At 35.7% G+C, this 20,351-nt stretch overlaps 1 protein-coding gene and 1 long non-coding RNA gene across 2 annotated transcripts in view; one reads left to right on the forward strand and one right to left on the reverse strand.

Moving 5' to 3' along the window:
• LOC114888012 overlaps positions 1 to 20,351 on the reverse strand; it is a 35,463-nt gene that overhangs the window by 6,769 nt on the left and 8,343 nt on the right. Inside the window, exons 4-7 of the long non-coding RNA XR_003791682.1 lie at positions 15,638 to 15,745; positions 13,616 to 13,827; positions 12,555 to 12,613; positions 11,141 to 11,207 (exon numbers count right to left, since the gene is read on the reverse strand). This is a non-coding gene — a long non-coding RNA (uncharacterized LOC114888012). The remainder of the gene's footprint in view (positions 1 to 11,140; positions 11,208 to 12,554; positions 12,614 to 13,615; positions 13,828 to 15,637; positions 15,746 to 20,351) is intronic.
• KCNRG (potassium channel regulator) lies at positions 392 to 5,920 on the forward strand. Its single transcript, XM_029209863.1, has 2 exons — positions 392 to 1,776; positions 5,373 to 5,920. The coding sequence occupies exons 1-2, from the start codon at positions 1,196 to 1,198 to the stop codon at positions 5,611 to 5,613; spliced, it is 822 nt and encodes a 273-aa protein (XP_029065696.1). The 5' UTR covers positions 392 to 1,195; the 3' UTR covers positions 5,614 to 5,920.

Raw genomic sequence — 20,351 nt, forward strand, 5'->3', positions numbered from 1 at the left:
ATTACCTTATGCGAAGTTTACATTTTAAGGAGGGTGGAGATTTATTTCAGCTTGCCTTTTATCTGCTTAGGTTTTGTAAATTTATCACCAGAGGAGTTTGGAGGTAAACTACAAAACTTAGGTGACTGCAAGCAAAGGCATGGGTAAAAACAAACAAACACATTGCAAGAGCAGGAAATGGAAAAGCTGCCTTTTTACTGGCAGCTAAGTGTTGTTCCAAAGTATCATGGCAACTGTACAACCAATCAATTCACTTATTTAAAGAATTTTTTAAGAGTAGTAAGACTAATTTAACGATAGATGAAACAATCTATCAGCTATTATAAAGTACAAAATAATCAGCTAAACACTAAGGCTGTCCTATCTGCTCACATGAGATAAAGATGCCCTGTCTCCCACAGAACAAAAATAATTTTTTCACCTTGTTTAGAATTCAGATGAAAACAAGAAGTGACTTTATCTTAGAACTGCTTTCAGTCAACATTATTTCTGTCATGGGACAAGACATTCCTTGACAGTCCAGAGGGTCTTTACCCCAGTCCATTAATTTGGTTGAGAGGAGGTAATACAAGCAGGGACAGGAAAAGAAGGTGGCAACTAAATTTCAAGTACAGAAGAATCATTCTAGTTATGAGAAGAGTAGTCAAAATAAGCTGCTAGTTGAGGTAATGACTGCCTTATCCCCAACTGACAATCCAAGATTAGCCACTAAATTGCTAAAGGGATATAAAAAATTAAGACAATGTTTATAAATATTACCTCTGCCATGAGGACTCATAGTAGATAAGAGGTTTGGAGAGGGGGAATGCTTTTCTGCTCCCAGTGTATTTTATAGATTTACAAGAGGTTTTTATGAAGGTTCTTTTTTTTTTTTAATGAGATATAGTAAAGGGATCTATTTGACACATGTCCTCAGACATATTGGCAGTTTTCCTTAAACTGTGGAGTTCCTCATCTGTTATTTTTTCATTCTGTATACTGTACGTTCCCAGGCAACTCTCAAATTTGTAAACACAGCTATGGACACACTATTTGCTTTAACAGTAGTTACCTGGAAATCGAGGTCTCTGTTTTTGTTACATTCCCCTCCCCTACATTTCTTAATCATATGTAACGTTTGTGGTCACAGGTTGATTTTCAAGTTCCTAAGTCTGTGCCTGATGGTGTGTAGCCTCTAGTGTGAAGCAAGAGGAAAATGAGTAGTCAGGAACTGGTCACTTTGAACGTGGGAGGGAAGATATTCACCACAAGGTCTTCAACCTTAAAGCAGTTTCCTGCCTCTCGGTTGACACGTATGTTAGATGGCAGAGACCAAGAATTCAAGATGGTTGGTGGCCAGATTTTTGTGGACAGAGATGGTGTTTTATTTAGTTTTGTCTTAGATTTTTTGAGAACTCACCAGCTTTTATTACCCACTGACTTTTCAGACTATCTCAGGCTTCAGAGGGAGGCTGTATTCTATGAACTTGATCCTCTGGTGGATCTCTTAAACCAAGAACACCTGCTACAGCCAAGACCTGCTCTTGTGGAGGTACATTTCCTAAGCCGAAACACTCAAGCTTTTTTTAGGGTGTTTGGCTCTTGCAGCAAAACAATCGAGATGTTAACTGGGAGAATTACAGTGTTTATAGAGCAACCTTCAGCACCGACCTGGAGTAGTAACTCCTTCCCTCCTCAGATGACCTTACTTCCACTGCCTCCACAAAGACCTTCTTACCATGACCTGGTTTTCCAGTGCGGCTCTGACAGCACGACTGATAACCAAACTGGAATCAGGTATTTTGTATTTTGAAGCCTCTATTCTACACCGGTTCCTGATGTTTCCCCTCAAAATTGAAATTTTCTCATTTCAGTTTTGGAAAAAAATGATTACTCAAAATGATTTTTTGGTGGGAGTAACCAGCAGAGTTGGGTGGAATGACCAGATAATTATTGTCCAAACTGGGATACTTTTCAGAGTGAAAGAAGTTGTTATTATGTGGGACAATAGGAATAAATCAAAGTTGTCCAGGGAAAACTGGGACTATGGTCATTCAAGTTGTAGGAGGAAACAATTTTATAGATTATGTTCCATTACTATGGAATGAGAAGCCTTTTTCTCCCCAAGGGTTTCTTTTCGTTGCTGGTATATAGTAAAGGCTCAACAGTTTGTCATGATTTCATTACACTTTGTAGAGTTGTTCTTTCAGTCCTTCTGATTTGGCTACTGATTTTTCTCCATTCCACTTTATTTTAAAACACCATTAAGGCAGATATATCTCACGGCAAATCTGGTCTCCTGTTACATTGTTGGCATTCTTTACACAACTCAAAATACTGGGATAGGCTGTCAGTATATTAAGGATAGTTGCTTCTGAGTCAGTCACTTTCTCCCCGTTATTCTTGGCTGGACCCTAAGGCGGATTTCCACTCTACTGTCACGGACACTTTTTTCGCCCCTTAGAAATGTCGTAATGCTGTCCCACTGTTATTTTACTGTGAAAGCTGGCTTTAATTTTCAGGAGGGGAAAAAAAATTCTACATATGTTCTTTACTGACAGTATTTAAATAAGATACACGTTTTTGGGGTCAAGGTAGACAGACATATTTGGGGATATTTTCTTAACTTTTGCAGTAAACATAAGAAATGACCAATGTTTACCCCTCCCACAACATACCCCTTGGTCCTGCATACCAGCTGAAGAACCCAGTAGGACAGTAGGACAATTCTTAAGTTTTTACGCTTTATAATTTCCTGCCTTTCCAAAGAGGCATGAAATGTCATTTTGGGGAAAGAGATCCAGCTAACAGGCTGATTGAGAAGAAAACCTAAGACCCTATCTCTACCTCAAAATGTTTTAAGATACCTCTGGGCACAGTTGGTGGGGTACTAACATAAATAGAAGGGAAATTACCAGTTGTTGTTTTTTTTTTAATTTGTGTGATTAAGATCTTTGGGGATCCCTTTCTAAAAAGTTAAAAAACTAAGGAAAAATGGTGTCATTGATTTCAAGAAGAAACATGCAAGATAAAAAGGTATCATGGAAATACTAAATGATCTTTAAAAGCTATGCATTTGGAGAAAATGACTATAATCTTGAAAAACATTAGAAACTCAAGTTGGGATATTCTTTGTGTGTACACAGTGACAGTAGTTTCCCCTTTGCTGTTAAGTGTTTGTATTTTACAAATAGTACAAAAATTTTTTTCATCTTAATGAGAGAATGACATTATATTTAAATTCCAAAACCAGAAGCTATTTTTTAAACTGACTTTTTCTTGCATCCCCAAAGAGTATTCTTTTCAGTTGTTTGAAGTTTAGAATTTTTTTCAGCCTATAAGTGGTCATGATTTTCTTCTATAGTTCCAATTTCAAAGTAGAGGTAGATAACCCAAATAAGGTGACATTATTGGGAGTTCAGGTGATCGGATGAAAGCTCTTGGTCTTAAGAGGCCCACCTTAGGTATATAATTATTTAGCTAGCAATCATTTTTATTTCTTGCTCACTCCTTGTGGTCTGAATCTGTCCATTCAGATGTTTTTCTTGATGGTGGAAAGTGGAGGAGTGAGCCTGAACGGCTGCTCAGAGCCTGATGTGTCATCCAGCTGTTCAGTATGTTCTACTAATATGATTTATCACTCTGAGGTCTTGGTAACCTAGCAAGTTGCTCAGTTATTATCTCTCAAGTTCACAGTACTGGAAATACTTGGCGTGCATCTTGCAGAGGGCCATACCACATTATCAAGTCAAGTTATGGTCACAGGATTCTAGAGTCTCTTTGGTAGCCATCTTCTATCTGACCGTTCCTGTATAAACTAGCTCAAATGGAAAAGTGTACTTGCCTTATAAGTTTTTAAAATAAGTTTTGATTTTCCAGTTCCCATTAGTTTCTTTTATCTTTTTCTTATGCCTTGAAATCTTCCATTTTTCATTTTGGCCTCTTAGGGAATCAAGTATTTAGGCCAAGTGATTTCTTGCAAGTACATTGCACTTTGTTATCACCTACTATATACTATTTGCATCTTAATTTTGTGAGACGTTCTGTAACATTTTTTCTCTGTGACAAAAGTTTCTAGGCTATAAAATCAAGATCTGGGGTTTGGGGGTAGATGAAATGATTTACTAATGTTAAAATTTTGCTGTATTAAACATAAATGTGCTTTTGATATGTACTTTTATAATTTTTACATTTTATTATTGAATTTTTTTCTTTGCCTAGAATGAGTTTCTAAATGTGAGCTACAATAACCACTCTATCAATCATAATTAAAAGGAGGCTAGGGATGACCCCAAGGCTCTTTTTATCCTATAAAACCATAGACAGTTTAGGTAGCTGCCTGGAACTAAAGCCTTTTTTTTTTTCACATCTCATAAACAAATGGTGGGAGGACACAAAGGATATAAAAATATCCTGATGGGGCTTCCCTGGTGGCGCAGTGGTTGAGAGTCCGCCTGCCGATGCAGGGGACACGGGTTCGTGCCCCGGTCCGGGAAGATCCCACATGCCGCGGAGCGGCTAGGCCCGTGAGCCATGGCCGCTGAGCCTGTGCATATGGACACTGTGCTCCGCAGTGGGAGAGGCCACAGCAGTGAGAGGCCCGCGTACCAAAAAAAAAAAAAAATCCTGATGGTAGATAAAGAAGGGGCAATATAGCTATATCTTTATGGACATGTTATGTTGACATTATTAAAGCAACATACAGTCAATCTGAAAAGTTCAGGTATATTTTTCTTGAATAATGTGTATCTATTGAGTTTTCCAGAAAGTTTTGTCGTTTTGATTCCAGAAGCCTTTTGACCCCATGTCTTGCTCTTCAACAATGGACAGTTATTGAGAAAAATTGACAATGAAGTCTTCTTGACATTTAACATCTGCAAAATTTCACCTGCAAAATGCATTTGATAGGAGAAAGTCACAAAAGAAAATTTGTAATGTCAGTGCTGGTAATGGGTAAAATTAGATCTAGGGGGAAACTGTAAGTGTATCAGATGTTCATTAAAAAGATTGAATCAATTAATTAAATCGATTAAAACAATATTTAGTAAGTTGAAAACAAAATTTGGAAATAGTTAAATTACATTATATGAAAATTAAGCTAATTTAATTGTTTGATCAAATTGTTTGCTCCAGAAAATAATTTCTCAATGAAAATTCATCAATGTTAGCTATATTCCTAAATGTGGAATTAAAATGACTTTGGAGATCACAGCAAAGTCTCTGTTTTCAGTAGACTGAAGGTACTGGCTTGGATTTATAAATGAAGTCTTTAAAAATATCTGATTAGAAAATGGTTTGATACCTTTATTTGAGGTTATAAATCAAATATTTCTGTTTAGTTTTGCTGGTTATTAAAGGGATGTTTTATAATTGAACATTTTTGTGTGTCCTAGGTATGTTTCTATAAAACCTGATAACCGAAAACTGGCCAACGGAACTAATGTCCTCGGCTTACTGATTGACACTTTATTAATGGAAGGCTTCCATCTGGTCAGCACCAGAACAGTATCCTCTGAAGACAAAACTGAATGCTATAGCTTTGAAAGGATAAAAAAGCCTGAAGCTCTTGCCATGAACAAAACACTGAAACCAGAGACTACCCTCATGCCAGAGCAATCTCAGAAAAAGAAATGAGGTTCTCTGTTCTCTTTTAGAGTAAAAAGAAATTGCCATTTTCTGGTTTGGAAATTCCATATTTAGGGCATATATGTTAGTCAAATATGTACTCACCCTAACTTTCTGGCCTTCTACCATGCCATCTTTGGGCAACCACAGCTTAACAGTGCTTAAGACACACTGACTACGTGCTGCTCTCTAAACAACACTGTGCACTTGGTGCTTTGGTGCACATTCCTTCTACCTTCAATGCCTCTTTCCCTTTCTCTTCTTCATGAACACTTACAAAGCGTTCAAGAATGGACTATGGAATCAGACTGCTTGATTTCTAATCCCAACTAAGTCACTTACTAGCTATATGGCTAGGGCAAGTCATTTAACCTCTCTCTGCCTCAACTTTTTCATCTATCAAATGAGGATAATAAATATATCTCCCTTATAGGATATATGAGGATTAAAGGAGATAATGTAAAGCATTCAACACACTGCCTGGCGCATGGTAGGCACTCAGTAACTATCAGTGATGATAATGATGAAGAAGATGGGTAACCCACTTTCAACTGTACCTCTTCTGTAAGGCCTTGTTTTCCTCCTTTCCTAGGCATAGTAATCAGCCCTTTCCTCTATCTAGACTTACATGCCATCATAAAAACAAATTTTTCTCACTTGAATGTGAGCTCGATCCACTCAACAGTTTTAACTCTACTATGTGTAAAGCACTGTGCTGAACACTTGTTGAGAAATACCTTTGTTACCAATTAGCACCTACTCTGGTAAAAAGCTTTTTGCATATAACTTCTACTAACATTTAAAATACACATATTACTTTTTTAAAAATATTTATTTATTTGGCTGCATCGGGTCTTAGTTGCAGCATGTGGGATCTTTTAGTTGTGGCATGAAGAATCTTTTAGTTGTGGCATGCAAACTCTTAGTTGCGGCATGTGGGATCTAGCTCCCTGACCAGGGATCGAACCTGCATTGGGAGTGCAGAGTCGTAGCCACTGGACCACCAGGGAAGTCCCCTACACATATTACTTTGACTTAGTGAGTCCTCTTGTAGGAATTTCTCTTATATTACATGTCTTTAAAATATTAGGATAAATATCTAGAAAGGGAATCATTAGACCAAAGAGTACAAAGTACTCTGCACATAGTAGGGTTAAAAAACATTGAGTGGAAGCAGTTGAGCAGCATTTTAAAAAGTACCATTCATTCATTCAAAAACATCTGTTAAATGTTTGTTGAATACTATACTAAGTTTTCAGAATTAAAACATTTACTCATGACAAAAATCCTTATTCTCAAGGAACTCACATTCAAGTGAGACAGTGTATCATCATAACAGCGAAAAACTGGAAGTAAACTCAAAGTTCATCAACAGGTAATGTGTATAAATTATGGTTCATACAGTGAAATACCGTGCAGCCTTTAAAAAGAATGAGACAGCAGTTTATAAACTAAGAAGGAAGGATTGTCAAATATATATAAGTTGAAAAAAAGCAAGGTGTAAGACAATGTATAAAGTGGAAAGATATATTTCCACTTTATATGCAGTATCTAGTTTCCATTTGCGGAAAGATATATAATACTCATATATCTATATTCATGGAATTTTCAGCAAAGATATGTGTCACCTGTAGAGAGGAAAGTGGGTGAGTGGGGTTTGGGTGTGGGAGGAAGATTTACTTTTCATCAGACCAGGGAGGTCTTTTTTAAAAAAGGAAGAAAAAGCCATACCTGAAAGATGGTGTGTGTGTTTGCCAGGGTTGGAGGCATGTTATGACATAGTATGGCCTATTATCTCATACTGACATAAATTTTACTCTTCCATCCTTTCTGTGAAACCCCTACACTTAGTAAAGAAATTACACTCCAGAAATTTCTAGTAATTACTTATAGATTTGTGTACTAAGTTGCAGGGAAGAAAGATTTTAAAAAAAAATTTTCCTAATAGTACGTCAAAAGATTATGTATAATGGAAAAGTGCAAAATACTTCAAGATTAGTAACGTTAAGGTTAGCAACGGAAAATAATGACCCAAATAAGAAAAAAGCCTTATGAATGAGTGTTTTGTTTTTGGTGGCACACATCCTCTCTTTACTGCAGAAAAAACCAACTTAGTTGTTTTAGTCTGTCATCTTAGTTTTGGGGATGATGTGTCTGGCCTGGTTCCCTTGCTAACATCATATTCGAGGGCACAATATTTCTAGTTTGCTAAGTTTTGGGCACGCGTGTGATTTAACTAGCTGGGTGTAGTTGGCATGGTTATATATGTTACACTGTTTAATTCCGTATATGGCTTTGCTGATAAGATGATTCAAAACTGATAACTGGTTAAAAGAATAGTGAAGCAAAAAATACTGTAACTACAGGTTGGCAAGGAATAAGACAGGAAATGTTTAAACTGCTATTATGTGTTCTTAGTCATTCACACTTGCCGGAAATTAGCTTGAGATGAGAAATAAAATGTTCTTTTTAATGTGCTAATAGAAACATTACCCTGTGGAAACATGTAGTATATATACGTTTAATTAATTCAGTCAGAAAATATTTATTGACATCTACTGTGTGCCAAATACTATTCTAGACACTGGGGAGCAAGGAGCTGCAAGGAGCAAAATAAGGTCGTCCCTTCTAGAGCTCACTACAACTACAGTTCATAACACTGACAATGGGTTTAAATTAAAATAACTTAAGCCTTTAATTAAACAGTTCCTCAAAAGTCATGGGTTCACAATCCAGAGGTTTTCAGAAGGAGATAGATAACCAAAATTTAAAAATGTATATTATTCATTAGGAAAAGTGTACTTTCAGAGTGGATTGAGTTTCTTATTTTAGTAAATATTTTAGAGATGATATTATCTGGAGACACATCTGTCAAGATTATCTAAGTAATAAGCCTCTTGTCTTCACTCCAACATAGAGTGGGGCACTGTAACTGGTATGTCAAGACGCGCAAAAGAGAGTCTTGTTTTAGAAAGGGAGGCAGGCATATGGCTGGAAGAAAACAGGCTTATGTTAGATGCACCACAGGCAAATTTAAACTCTTGCCTGCTTTAGAAAAAAAAAAAAAAAGACCTTAACATCTTCATATGAGCATCACTTAACTTCTTGACTGAATTGATTATAAGAAAATCATAAGAAATTATAAGAAAATAATGGCAGAAGCTTGTCTTGGCCAACCAAACTGAAAACTTTGGTCTATCAAATCATATACTCCTATCAATCCATCTCAGATATACAGGTATGATTCATCACAAAGCATGGTTTGTCAGTCTTAACAATACCAGTGATAGTTGGGTCTCCCCTATTCTCCCACTTATGTTTGTTTCAGCCTCTTTCCATCACCTACAGTTTCATTTCTGATAAGGCACTAAAGATTTTAGCTTATTCTTGAACCTCAACAATGTAACCTTATAAGTTGTTGGAAGTTCTCCCTACAAAGATTTTCTGAAAAGATGCTCTGGTGTTGAATTTTACTCTCGAATTTAATATACAAGTCATAATTACAAAGAATCTACAAGTCATAATTACAAAGAATCCTTAGGTTATGTTAAAGTCGAAATTAATTCGGGCTGCTTTCAAAATATATCTGAATTCAGAAGCCTGAAGTAATATAAAATGGTCAAGGGAAAGCAGCTTGAGAAATATATGATTTAGGGAATTGTAAGCTGTTTCTATTTGTCTTGTATTCTGTTTACATCTGACAAATGTCAGCTTAGTTTTATAAGTCTTTGTATTGGTTCTCTATCATAAATAACAGAAATGGTCACATTAACAGAGACCTTGCTGGAATAACAAAAGACTTGCTAAGACTTCTAACTATCCCGTATTCTACTTTTATTTTTCCTGTGTGCTGGGGAAGTTGACTCTGTAATAGCACACTTAGCAATGTAAAAGCCAGTAAGAGGAAATTTTTAAAAAGAAATTTGGGAAATTTTATTACATTCCTGGAGCCAGTGAACCCGTGGAAAACACCAATGTGACATCAAACTTATTGTTTTAAACAAAAGTTCAAGGAGTATAGAGATGAGATGAAAATATATTACTAAAAATACTTAGATTTCTGGAAAATCAACAACATCATAAAAACCATAATTACTCACCAGCTTGGTCCCAGAACAGCTTTGTCATGAATTGTTAGGCCTTCTATTGGATCTATCTGAGATGAAAAGTTATGTGCAAATTTTACCAAAAGACTCATCATCTCAATATTTCTGAGCTCAGAAAATGTCTTAATATATATCTAAGCTATGAGGTCGATCCAACTCCCAAAATACTTTAATAGATAAAAAGCTAACACCTTACATGGTGAAGGGGAAATGAGTATTAAGCATGGCACAGAATAAATAAGCAACAAAATACAGCAAAACAAATGGGAATTTGCTCCTAAAACTGAAATGTGCCTAAGACTTAGTTAATCATACAGAGCTTTCTGCACCTTCAGATTTCACACCAACACCTCAAATCCATAAATCATTGTTTTAAAGTGGTTTTTTATCAGTTGAGTAAAACACACCAACTACCAAGTGTTTCTATTTCATGTTACTTTTCTCATTTCACAATCTGGTAAGAATTTGAATGTCTTTGAGTTCCCAAGTTGGAAGCCAAACAGGAGAGGTTTATCTTACCCTTCTTGTAATAAGAGACCCCAAGAAAGTCTGGCTGCAATGTCTGAGGTTCCATGAGTTCTTTTAAGATGAGGACTGGGACTGTGCCTTATATTGGTCTTTATATTCCCCCGCAGGGCTGGACTAAGAGTCTTAACTGAACTGAACTGAAAAATTTGGAACACTATAGTCTCAGTAAATAGGCACTTGGAAAAACAAGAATTATAGTAGATTCAAAGATAGATGAGTATACTTTACATAAAGAGTCTGAAAGAGTTGATTCAAGTTAAAGACTACAGAAAAAAACCCATGGTATTTTCTACTAGAAGTTTATGTGGGTAATCACACAAAAAATGAGATGAAAGTCTAGATGTATATAGAAATACTAAGTAATTGAAAGTTATGCAAAACTGGACTTTCCTGGTGGGGCAGTGGTTAAGAATCCGCCTGCCAATGCAGGGGACACAGTTTCGAGCCCTGGTTCAGGAAGATCCCACATGCCGCAGAGCAACTAAGCACGTGCGGCACAACTACTGAGCCTGCGCTCTAGAGCTTGCAAGCCTCAACTACTGAGCCTGTGTGCCACAACTACTGGAGCCCACACACCTAGAGCCCGTGCTCCACAACAAGAGAAGCCACCACGAGAAGCCCGCGCACCACAACGAAGAGCAGCCCCCGCTCACTGCAACTAGAAAGCCCGCGTGCAGCAACGAAGACCCGACGCTGCCAAAAATAAATAAATTTTTTTTAAAAAAGTTATGCAAAATTATACATTTAATCAGAGTAAAACAGCTCAGCCAAAACTGGAATATACCATAATTTGCTAGTAAAAATGCAATGCTACGAGTGCTTAGTAATTAAATAAATATTACAGGAATACAAATTCCGAATGAATGTTACATGACTATAATCAATATTAAATCTTGACTTACCTCCATAATTTAGGAGTCATGAAAAGATAGTCGAAGTCATCAGACCAGGCACATAAGTCAGTTGCAACTAGGATGGAAATACAGAAACAAATGTTCCCAGTTCTGGATAACCTGCCTTGAAGACATAGGTTCGCTGAATTCGGATTAATCAAATGGTTCAAGGATTTAGGTAAAATGGTATAAAAGACTCTGGTATATTCAGAAGACATGTTACTGAGTTTTTTAAAGGCATTTTGGAGGCATAGATTAACATTTTAGGTTTCCTTACGTATCATTAAAGTAGAACATATTAGAAATTTAAAACGTAGGGTAATGTGGTATTTCTGTCCCATGATGGGCATGTAATTACTAGGTAAACAGATCAAGATACTTTGACTTTCTAAATAGGAATCCTATAAAACAAGGTTTAGCTCCTAGAAAATCAAAATACTTGCTTTCAATTAATTAAAAAAATTTTTTTTTGTTTTGATTTGGTCACTTTTTAAACTTCTGGCTACAATTTAAGCAGTACTGAATTCCTATTTGATTTTTTTTGGCTAACACTTTTCTTCAGAAGCAAACCCAATTTAGGGTGAAAAGGAGAAAATATTTTAGACCTCTTAGACAGAAGCTTCATTTCCTCTTAACTGTGTTTCTCCATCAAAAACAAGTATTCAAATAAGGAATCTCAATTATCTAAACCTATTTTTGGCCATCTTCCGGAATTTCTTGTTATATCTCTTTTGAAATGCCACAGTTGCACTCTTGGAAAACTTGTCTTCCTGGTTTTCAAATTTCTGTTTATTATTATAACTCTTCAGCCAGAATGCCAGGTCTTTGTGCTGTACTGTGTCTTGAAACTGGAGACCAGCACATTTCCCACAGTTCAATTACTTGCTTTTCCATTTGAGAAATTAAAGCCATGTCAATTTTACAGTTTTAACTGACTGAATTATTTGGACTTTAAGTTCTCAATTTCATTCTCTCAATGTAATACTGGGAAAGATATTTGTTTAATGAATAGAAGCAAAGGTAAGGTTCAAGAATAATTAGGGGCTTCCCTGGTGGCACGGTGGTTAAAAATCTGCCTGCTAATGCAGGGGACATGGGTTCGAGCCCTGGTCTGGGAAGATCCCACATGCTGTGGAGCAACTAAGCCCGTGCGCCATAGCTACTGAGCCTGTGCTCTAGAGACCACGAGCCACAACTACTGAGCCCATGCGCCACATCTACCGAAGCCCGCGTGCCCTAGAGCCCGTGCTCCACAATAAGCGAAGCTACTGCACTGAGAAGCCCATGCACCCGCAACGAAGAGTAGCCCCCGCTCACCACAACTAGAGAAAGCCAGCACGCAGCAATTAAGACCCAACGCAGCCAAAAATAAATAAATAAATTTATAAAAGAAAAGAATAATTAACACATTTTAGTCACTGACCTTCATAACTGATACCAGTGTAGGGTTTTCCTATAGGCACAAGCTTGAGATATGACACTCTAAGAAAAAAAGGAGAGTTTTAATTCCATTTTGGAAATGTTTATTTAAGACTACATACCTAATCAAATAATTTTTTAATGTAAATGTATGTGTTTATGTACTTCTTTTTAAAAGAAAGGGATATACTCTCTTTAATAAAGAACTTCAGTTAGCTTGTCTACCCTTATCAGTTTTGAGTGGATAACTGATGAATTTACCTCTCCAGCCAGACTTTTACATAGGATTCCAGTTCTGTATATTCAGCGACTTTTAATCCAAGCATTTCAAAAGGAATGCCTGGATATCATCTTAAATTCAATATTACAAAAATGGGACTCAAAATCTTTCCTTCTCAAACTATCTTAACTCTCTCCTTTCAGTGATACTATCATTGTCTTCCAGTAAAGAAAATGTGTAATTTTTGACACCCCCCCTTTATCCAACTCATCATGATGTTCTACAATTTTTTCTTTTGATATATCTTAAATTTATTCTCTTATCTCCATTCTTATTGCCACGATTCTGCTCAAGTTTTCTTCACTCCTAGATCACCACAGTAGTCACATGCCCAGTTTCTTTGCCAACAGACTTTCTTAGAATCCTTCTATATATAGTATAGCCACATTTAATTTCCAAAAATTCCATTATTTTGTAAGTTTTCATCATTTTGTTTCAAGAGGCCATAATACCTCCCTATTCCTTGCTATATCAAGACTAAAAGTCCTCTAATTGATTATCTAGGCAAAGGCCCAATAACTTAGTTCTAACCTGGTTATCTAAATTCATGTAACCTTTGTCTCAGGTCTTAAGGCAAAGGTCCCAAGTTACTTTTGGGGGAATACTGCATTCTATTTTGGCTGCATTCTATTTCTCACCCACAAACCAGAAAAGTCCACTACTTGACAATTCAGTGCATCTTATTTACAAGCATACAGGCCACAAATTACAAAAGGAAGATATTTTTTTATTGAGTCAGCAGAGACAACTGTCTAATCCCCCTGCAATTCCCTAAAGTTACTTACAGTTTTGAACTGAGGAGACCATCTCATGTGGCATTTATTGCCCTTTACTAGAGTGAGCTGTTGTCTGGCACTTTGCTCTGTACGGACAATGTGTTTTCTGCTTCCAGTCTCAGTCCTTTCTTCACATGGTCTAGGTACCCGTGATATAGTCAGTTCTCACATTTTTTTTTTTTTTTTTTTGGTGGGGGCAGTGGTGATGTCAAAATAAGTGCCTAGAAAACAGGTCATAAGGCAAATCAGTGTAGAGGGGAAACTGCTTCACCGTGGGAACCATTATTTAATTGCTGGTTGAATTCCTGACTTCTGGCTAAATGTTAAGTATAACAAATATGTCAACCTCCCTCAAAGCCAAACCCAACCCAACAGCAACATTAGACTTTTCAAAAAAATGTAATTTATATTTATATAGGTTCTGGAAATCAGACATAAATGTCCTATAGATTTTATATAAAAGCTCTTAAGGATACATAAAAATAAATCCTTATCACATTATAAATATGACTTAAATGTCCTAGCAGAAAACAAATGCTACATATTTGATCCACAATTTTCTCTGCCTTCTGAGATTTCTGAAAGCTTTTTCGTGTGACTTGGGTACTGTCTTACAAAATTGTCCAAGAAAGTTTATAAGAAAACCCAGTTCACTCAATAAGGTAGCTCTAGTAAGCGGAGGGATTCAGAAGCATACAATTAACTTTAGAGAGTCACTTTAAAGAACTGCAGCAGATGTTCAATACATTTATTTTTGTGATTATGGTAACGATGCTTCTTGAAAAAAATTTTTTGAAAAGTATTTTTTAATGTAAGGACTTTTCATTCTACTACCATCTCCCATCTCCTCAGAGAGACAACAAATAAAAGCCAATAGGAAACAGTTAAATTATACTTTGTTGGAAAGTTTTAGATGATCAATCAGATCATTTATAACCCTCAAAATTTCATAGGCTTTCCAGCTATTCATATCCCCACCCACAGGTTTCTGGCTTTGATTTTTTAAAAAAAACTTTAAGGTAGCTAAGACTTGAATGTTAATAGGTAGCATAGAATGAGAGGAGCCCTGAGCCCTGGTAAGTGAAACAGTAAAAGGTGGAGAACTTCTAAATTAACAGGCAAGAGCTTGGGCATTTCTATATTTATCTAGCTGGTATTCAGCCTTTCCAGAACATTAATTTATCACCAAATCACTACTGATTTTCAGCAACCAACTGCCATTTATCAAGCACCCACTATGTTAGACTTGCAGAGTATACAATACAAAATAAAATAGCCTCTGCCCATAAAGCAGGATGTATTAATTGTTCTAGGTCAGGTATAGGAGCACAAAAGAGAGAAATGGTATTTCTGGGTGAGGAAGGAAAGTGAACTGGGAAAATTTCTTGCAGGGGCTAGACAGCCTAAGAATATTTAGACAGCTGAAGATGAGGGAAAGGACATAACTTGAGCTAAGGTTTGTATGCAAATTAGAGGTTTGGAAAAGGAGTACAGTGTTTTTATTTGGCTTAACAACAGTACTGTGGTACTTGTGATCATTCCCATAGTGATAAGGTCAATCTCACCTGGGCAAAAAATATCCCTGATAGTAGACTTTTGGCTATGCAACCCCTGCCTCTCAAGATTTCTCACTTGATTTGCTCAGTTAAAGGCTATAGACCCCCTATATTTCAGGTAAACTCGTCTAATTTAAGCCTAGATTCCTTCCAACATTTCTTACAAATCGTGATTTTTTCTTCAAATCATCACACCTTGATTTTCGAAGGGCTGCAGGCAATCTGAATATACTCTCATTTTCTTCAATTAGAAATTAGGGCATTTTATGCAAAGGAAGGAAAACAATCTCAAACATGGTTACACTCACCTCCCTACCTACTCCCCAATACCAATCTGTTTTCAACCCAGTAATTCTACTTTACTCCTTCCTACTTGATCATCCTTTGGTTCATGTTTTCTGCACTTGTAAGTCTCCAATTCCTTCATTTCACTGAATTAGTCCTATCTATTCTTTAAGCCCAGCTCATTTTCAACCTCCTCTAAGAAGTCTTCTCTGTTGTCCAAATCCACATTTCCTTTGAGCTTCTATCGCCACTTCAGATCAGCAAGACAGATTACACTCCACTCTTCTCTAGTTGTTTCCTGTAAGTTAGTATAATATTACCATTTAGGCCAGAAGTTCTTTGCCGACAGTGACCATCTTTTTTAGACTATAGTGAAGTACTGGGCATAGAATAGGTCTTTAATAATAAAAGATTATCTCACTTGAAAAATGCCAACAGAAAACTTTCAAGGCATTTTAAGTATTATTATAATAACTATTCTTGATGAGATGAAATTATAATCACTCTCATTTACAGAATATGACACCTCAAATTATCACCTCAGATTTTTCACACTATTCAAAAATAGATTTGCATATGAATAAAACTGTCCTACTCTACTTAGGTAGAGTATATAACACACATTTATGTACATAACCATGATCAAAACCAGTAGCCATTCTTGGGATTCCCTGATGGTCCAGTGGTTGTGACTCTGTGTTTCCATGGCAGGTGGCACGGGTTTGATCCCTGGTCGGGGAAATAAGATCCCCCATGCCACAGAGCCAAAAACAAAACAAAACACCAGTAGCCATTCTTGATAATTTAGTCCCTTCTGATACAATTTCTGGCAGTAAGAGAAACTTACAAGTACATGGCCTTGCTTACAACCAACAGATTATAACTGAAAGGTTTGTAATTTGAATCCTTCAGAGTGTACACCTTTTGAGTGTGTTGTCAAATTATGAATACAACATAATTTTGTTCAGTTTGAAATAAAGTGAAATTTTGCTTAAAGGAAACTGGAATTCTTCAAATTGAATCCTTAGTTAACCTGAATTTGTCTCTTGCACTCTACTTCAAGAAAAAAGAAGTTAACTTTAAGAAAAATTATAATCAAACACCCTCTGGATGTTATGGCTTAAAACACATTAAACACTACTCTCGAAACTTCTATACTTATTATTACATAATACTTTATATGACTTGATCCTTACATAAAATTTAACAATATTCAGCATACTGTTTGATATACTGAAATATTGTAATTTTTATTAATGTTTTACAAAATATTCAAACAAGGTTTAAGATCATTGTAAACGTCAGTTAACTAAATCATCTGGTACTCCAGTGTCCCATTAATTCAATTAAACGCTTTCTTTATCTGATAAACATTAAAAGATTTCTTATTTTTCATTTACAGTGAGTGCCTCTCCTTCTTCAAGTTTCTATGGGGGTTGTTTTCCTTTTGTTAGCCATGTCTCATACAGTCAAGGTGACAATCTGACAAAAGGGTAGGAAAAACAAATCTAATTTTTTTTTCTAGAATGGAAAACTTAAATATATAATATCCAAAATTCTAAGGTGATAACTAAGGTTTCCACATAAATCTACAAGATTATTTAACTTTTTTTCCTTTGCTTTAATGAGTAATATGTCAGCGTACAGAATTATTCATAAAATAAATACATTGGAGGCTGACTCTGTTCTAGGATTATAAAACTTTGGGACAAAACAGATCCAAGTTCAACCTCTTACTTAAAATTTACAGCTGAGGCTTGGAGAGAGCAATTTGCTTAAGGTCACACAAATTCAAGCCAAGCCAATTTTTAAGTATTTGAATAGGACCACATTTAACTTCTCTAGGATAGGAACAGTTTAAGCTTCTGTTTACATTGTCATTCCCCTGGCAAAGTAACCAAGCTACCTGAACACTTCTTTAGGATAATATTCACAAATTTTATTATACTGAATTATAACTTTTTATTCTGCTTCATTTCATGGTCTTCTAAACCAGGGGGAAAGCTTAAGCTTTCCTACATGCTCAATTGTCATCTTAATAAAATGCATTTTGATGACATTGAAGATACTAGTATCAGAGGCAAATGCCTCTGAACAAAGTGACTTGTTGAATGAATAGCTGTATACACATTACTGAATGAGATTCAAGTGATGGAAGTTTCATTGTCTGAGACTTTAAAAATGAGGACAAAATGATAGAAAATAACTTACAGATTCTCATGTCTAGAATCATCAAATTAATCTAATGGACATTTTCACTTCTAATTTATATTACTTGATTTTCTACAGTGTTCTTAATTCTTGTATGAATTCTTGAAGGAATCCTAATCCTAAGTTATTTCTTTAGAAATGCCTATTTTATTGCAATTTCTTTTCCCTAGGAGCCAGTAACAGAACCAAAAACATAGTCTAAAGAGGATTATTTAATCTAAAAAAATTATTTTGTTTCTATGAGAAGCTTCATCTTTTCAACTGTGGGAAATTAAATACAAAAAAATTGAGTATTAAAAGTAAACACTTTGAAAACACAGAGAAGGTTGAAAAGTTATAAGGCTGTCGATAACAGAATTCTAAAAATTCTGACTTACCACCATGTTAAATAAATTTATTGATTCAATATTAATTTAAATGTTTATTGGATATCTACTCTGTGTCAGTTTAATTTTAATGTTGTTCTTATATGTGTAAGGAAATTATGTTACTTGAAATACATCAGGTATCACAAATTATAAAATTATACATTCTACACGTGAATAAATTAAAATTATGAAAATTTAAATAGCACAATTTCATATAAAAAGATTATCATACTAAGACAGGAAATGAAACAAGATGAAAGGTAAACTTAGCCAAAAAAAGGAATTTCCAACAATTTTAGCCTTCTCCGTGGCAAGCAATTAGGCAGGCCTGGATTGAAGATGAGGTTATAAGATGATTTCATCATTCTCATGCTTCCTTTCGTAGGTCTCTGGATAAATTCTATTGAGCAATTATCTATTTAAAGCTAACTAATTGTTGACACTGTGCCATGTGTTGTATTTAGAATATTGATGCCAAAATCCTATACTAATGCAACAGTATCTTAGGCTTTTTCCTTATCTAAAAATGAGGGTAATGAGTATTACTGGCAGTGAGCAATTAATTTTAGAAAACATCTTAAAGATAAAAACAATCTTAGAGTAGCAGACATATCAGGTATATTATCAATGCATACATTAATTATAAAACACCCAAATATTTTGTTGACAGGTAGGCCAAACCTAGTTTGGAAGGCATTAACTATGAAGAGCAACAGAGGCCACCATGTGAAATCGACCTGAGAGCAAGAGTATTAAGGCTAGAGCTTCAGTTAATTTGGGAATATACTTGGGTCCTCCAAACAAAAGTAGAGCCCGGAAGCCAGATGATTTCCCAATGTAGGACAAAGCATCTGAATGACATGGATTTAGGCAGGTAGGATTTAGAGGCTGGGTACTGTGGGTTCAGGAAGCTGGTAAAGTTCAGAGTCTGGGAGATAGCAAGAAAAGAACACAAATACAGTGCTAGGAAAAAAGGTCACACCGTATGACCTCAGTGCGAAAGATTAAAGTGAGAACTATTTCTTGATGAGGTAGAAACAGAGGCAGTCACAAATAGTTGTTCTGGTTGTATTCTTACATACAAGCTGGTATGAATTCATTGGCCTAAGCAAGGTTGACTTGGATTTTAAAAGCTGTCTTAAGCAATCAACTGTAGGGTCAGTCAGATGAATGATGAAGTGGGAAAAACAGCAATTAAATAATTTTAACCCTTTTAAAAGCACTTAATATTTTTTTAAAACCCTGAATCTTGAGATGGTAGCAAAGCTAACTGGAATTCCTGACCTCCATGGTGTTCTTGTGACACTTCAGGAAGAACATCTGGGAAACAATTTCAATCTGCTAGAGACAGTTTTCCTAAGACTTACATAAGGTATATTGTCAGTTTCTTTTGTCTGTTACCTAGGAGATAAAACATGCTCTGTGAAATTTTTTATTCCTTAACTAATGCATCATCTCAGTAAGAGATAAAGAGCCTTCACAAAGACTTATTTCACATATAAAACTTGCTACTACCTGGCAAGAACTATTTCATGTTTCTCATTTCTCTTTCCTTGGGATCCTTCAATGAAACTGATATTTGTGATCTGGAAATTTCACCTAATTGATCCTAGGAGGATTCCATTGAAAAGATCTATCTTCTGGCTATCTAACAAGTGAGTTGTTTTGAGTAGCCATACTAATATTGGTATCAATGTATTCCATGATAAGGAAGGGATGTAACATAATACTGAGTGCTATGTGCGATCATGGGCTCTATTTACTATATCAGTCACCAAGTGAGATAAGATAGTCTGGGCTCAAGCCTATTAAGCTTACAGGTTAATCAGAGAGAAATAAGAAAAATAATCACAATATGATGTAACATAAGCAATAATGAAACTACTATAGGGATGATAGAACAGAAAAGGGAGCTATTAATTTTCTGTGTATGTATGTGAAGGGGGTGGGAGGAGGTTGCCCTTCTGAGGCAATACCCGAGAGTATTTCTGAAGGCTCAGTAAGAACTTGCTACACTGCCTGCAATTGCTCTCTAAGACAGAATGAAGTTAAAGATTTTTAAGCCTGCCAGAAGTCCAATTCTTTAAATTAACATAAAATACAAAGAAAATGGTATGTCTCATAGCTTAGGAATAGGTAACCTGCAAAATAAGTTTACAATTTAAATGTATAATTTGTCTGCAGCTTTTTAGTTACAAAAGGTTTATTTTCTCTTAGGTTTTGATTAGCTTCCAAAGAGACATGTGAAGTGAGAGAACAATGCTGTTTGATGCTTTGACACCTTAAAAACAGTACAACAAAGTATGACCTATAGATTGTGTAGAC

The sequence above is a fragment of the Monodon monoceros genome, unplaced genomic scaffold, assembly GCF_005190385.1.
Source record: "Monodon monoceros isolate NGI ecotype Baffin Bay Population unplaced genomic scaffold, NGI_Narwhal_1 Super_Scaffold_8, whole genome shotgun sequence".
NCBI classification, from domain to species: domain Eukaryota; kingdom Metazoa; phylum Chordata; class Mammalia; order Artiodactyla; family Monodontidae; genus Monodon; species Monodon monoceros.

Excerpts from the sequence above, each read along its gene's own strand:
- KCNRG (XM_029209863.1), top strand. The coding sequence starts at position 1,196 with ATGAGTAGTCAGGAACTGGTCACTTTGAACGTGGGAGGGAAGATATTC. Across the intron at positions 1,777-5,372 it reads GATAACCAAACTGGAATCAG|GTATGTTTCTATAAAACCTG; the intron begins GTATTTTGTATT and ends TGTGTGTCCTAG.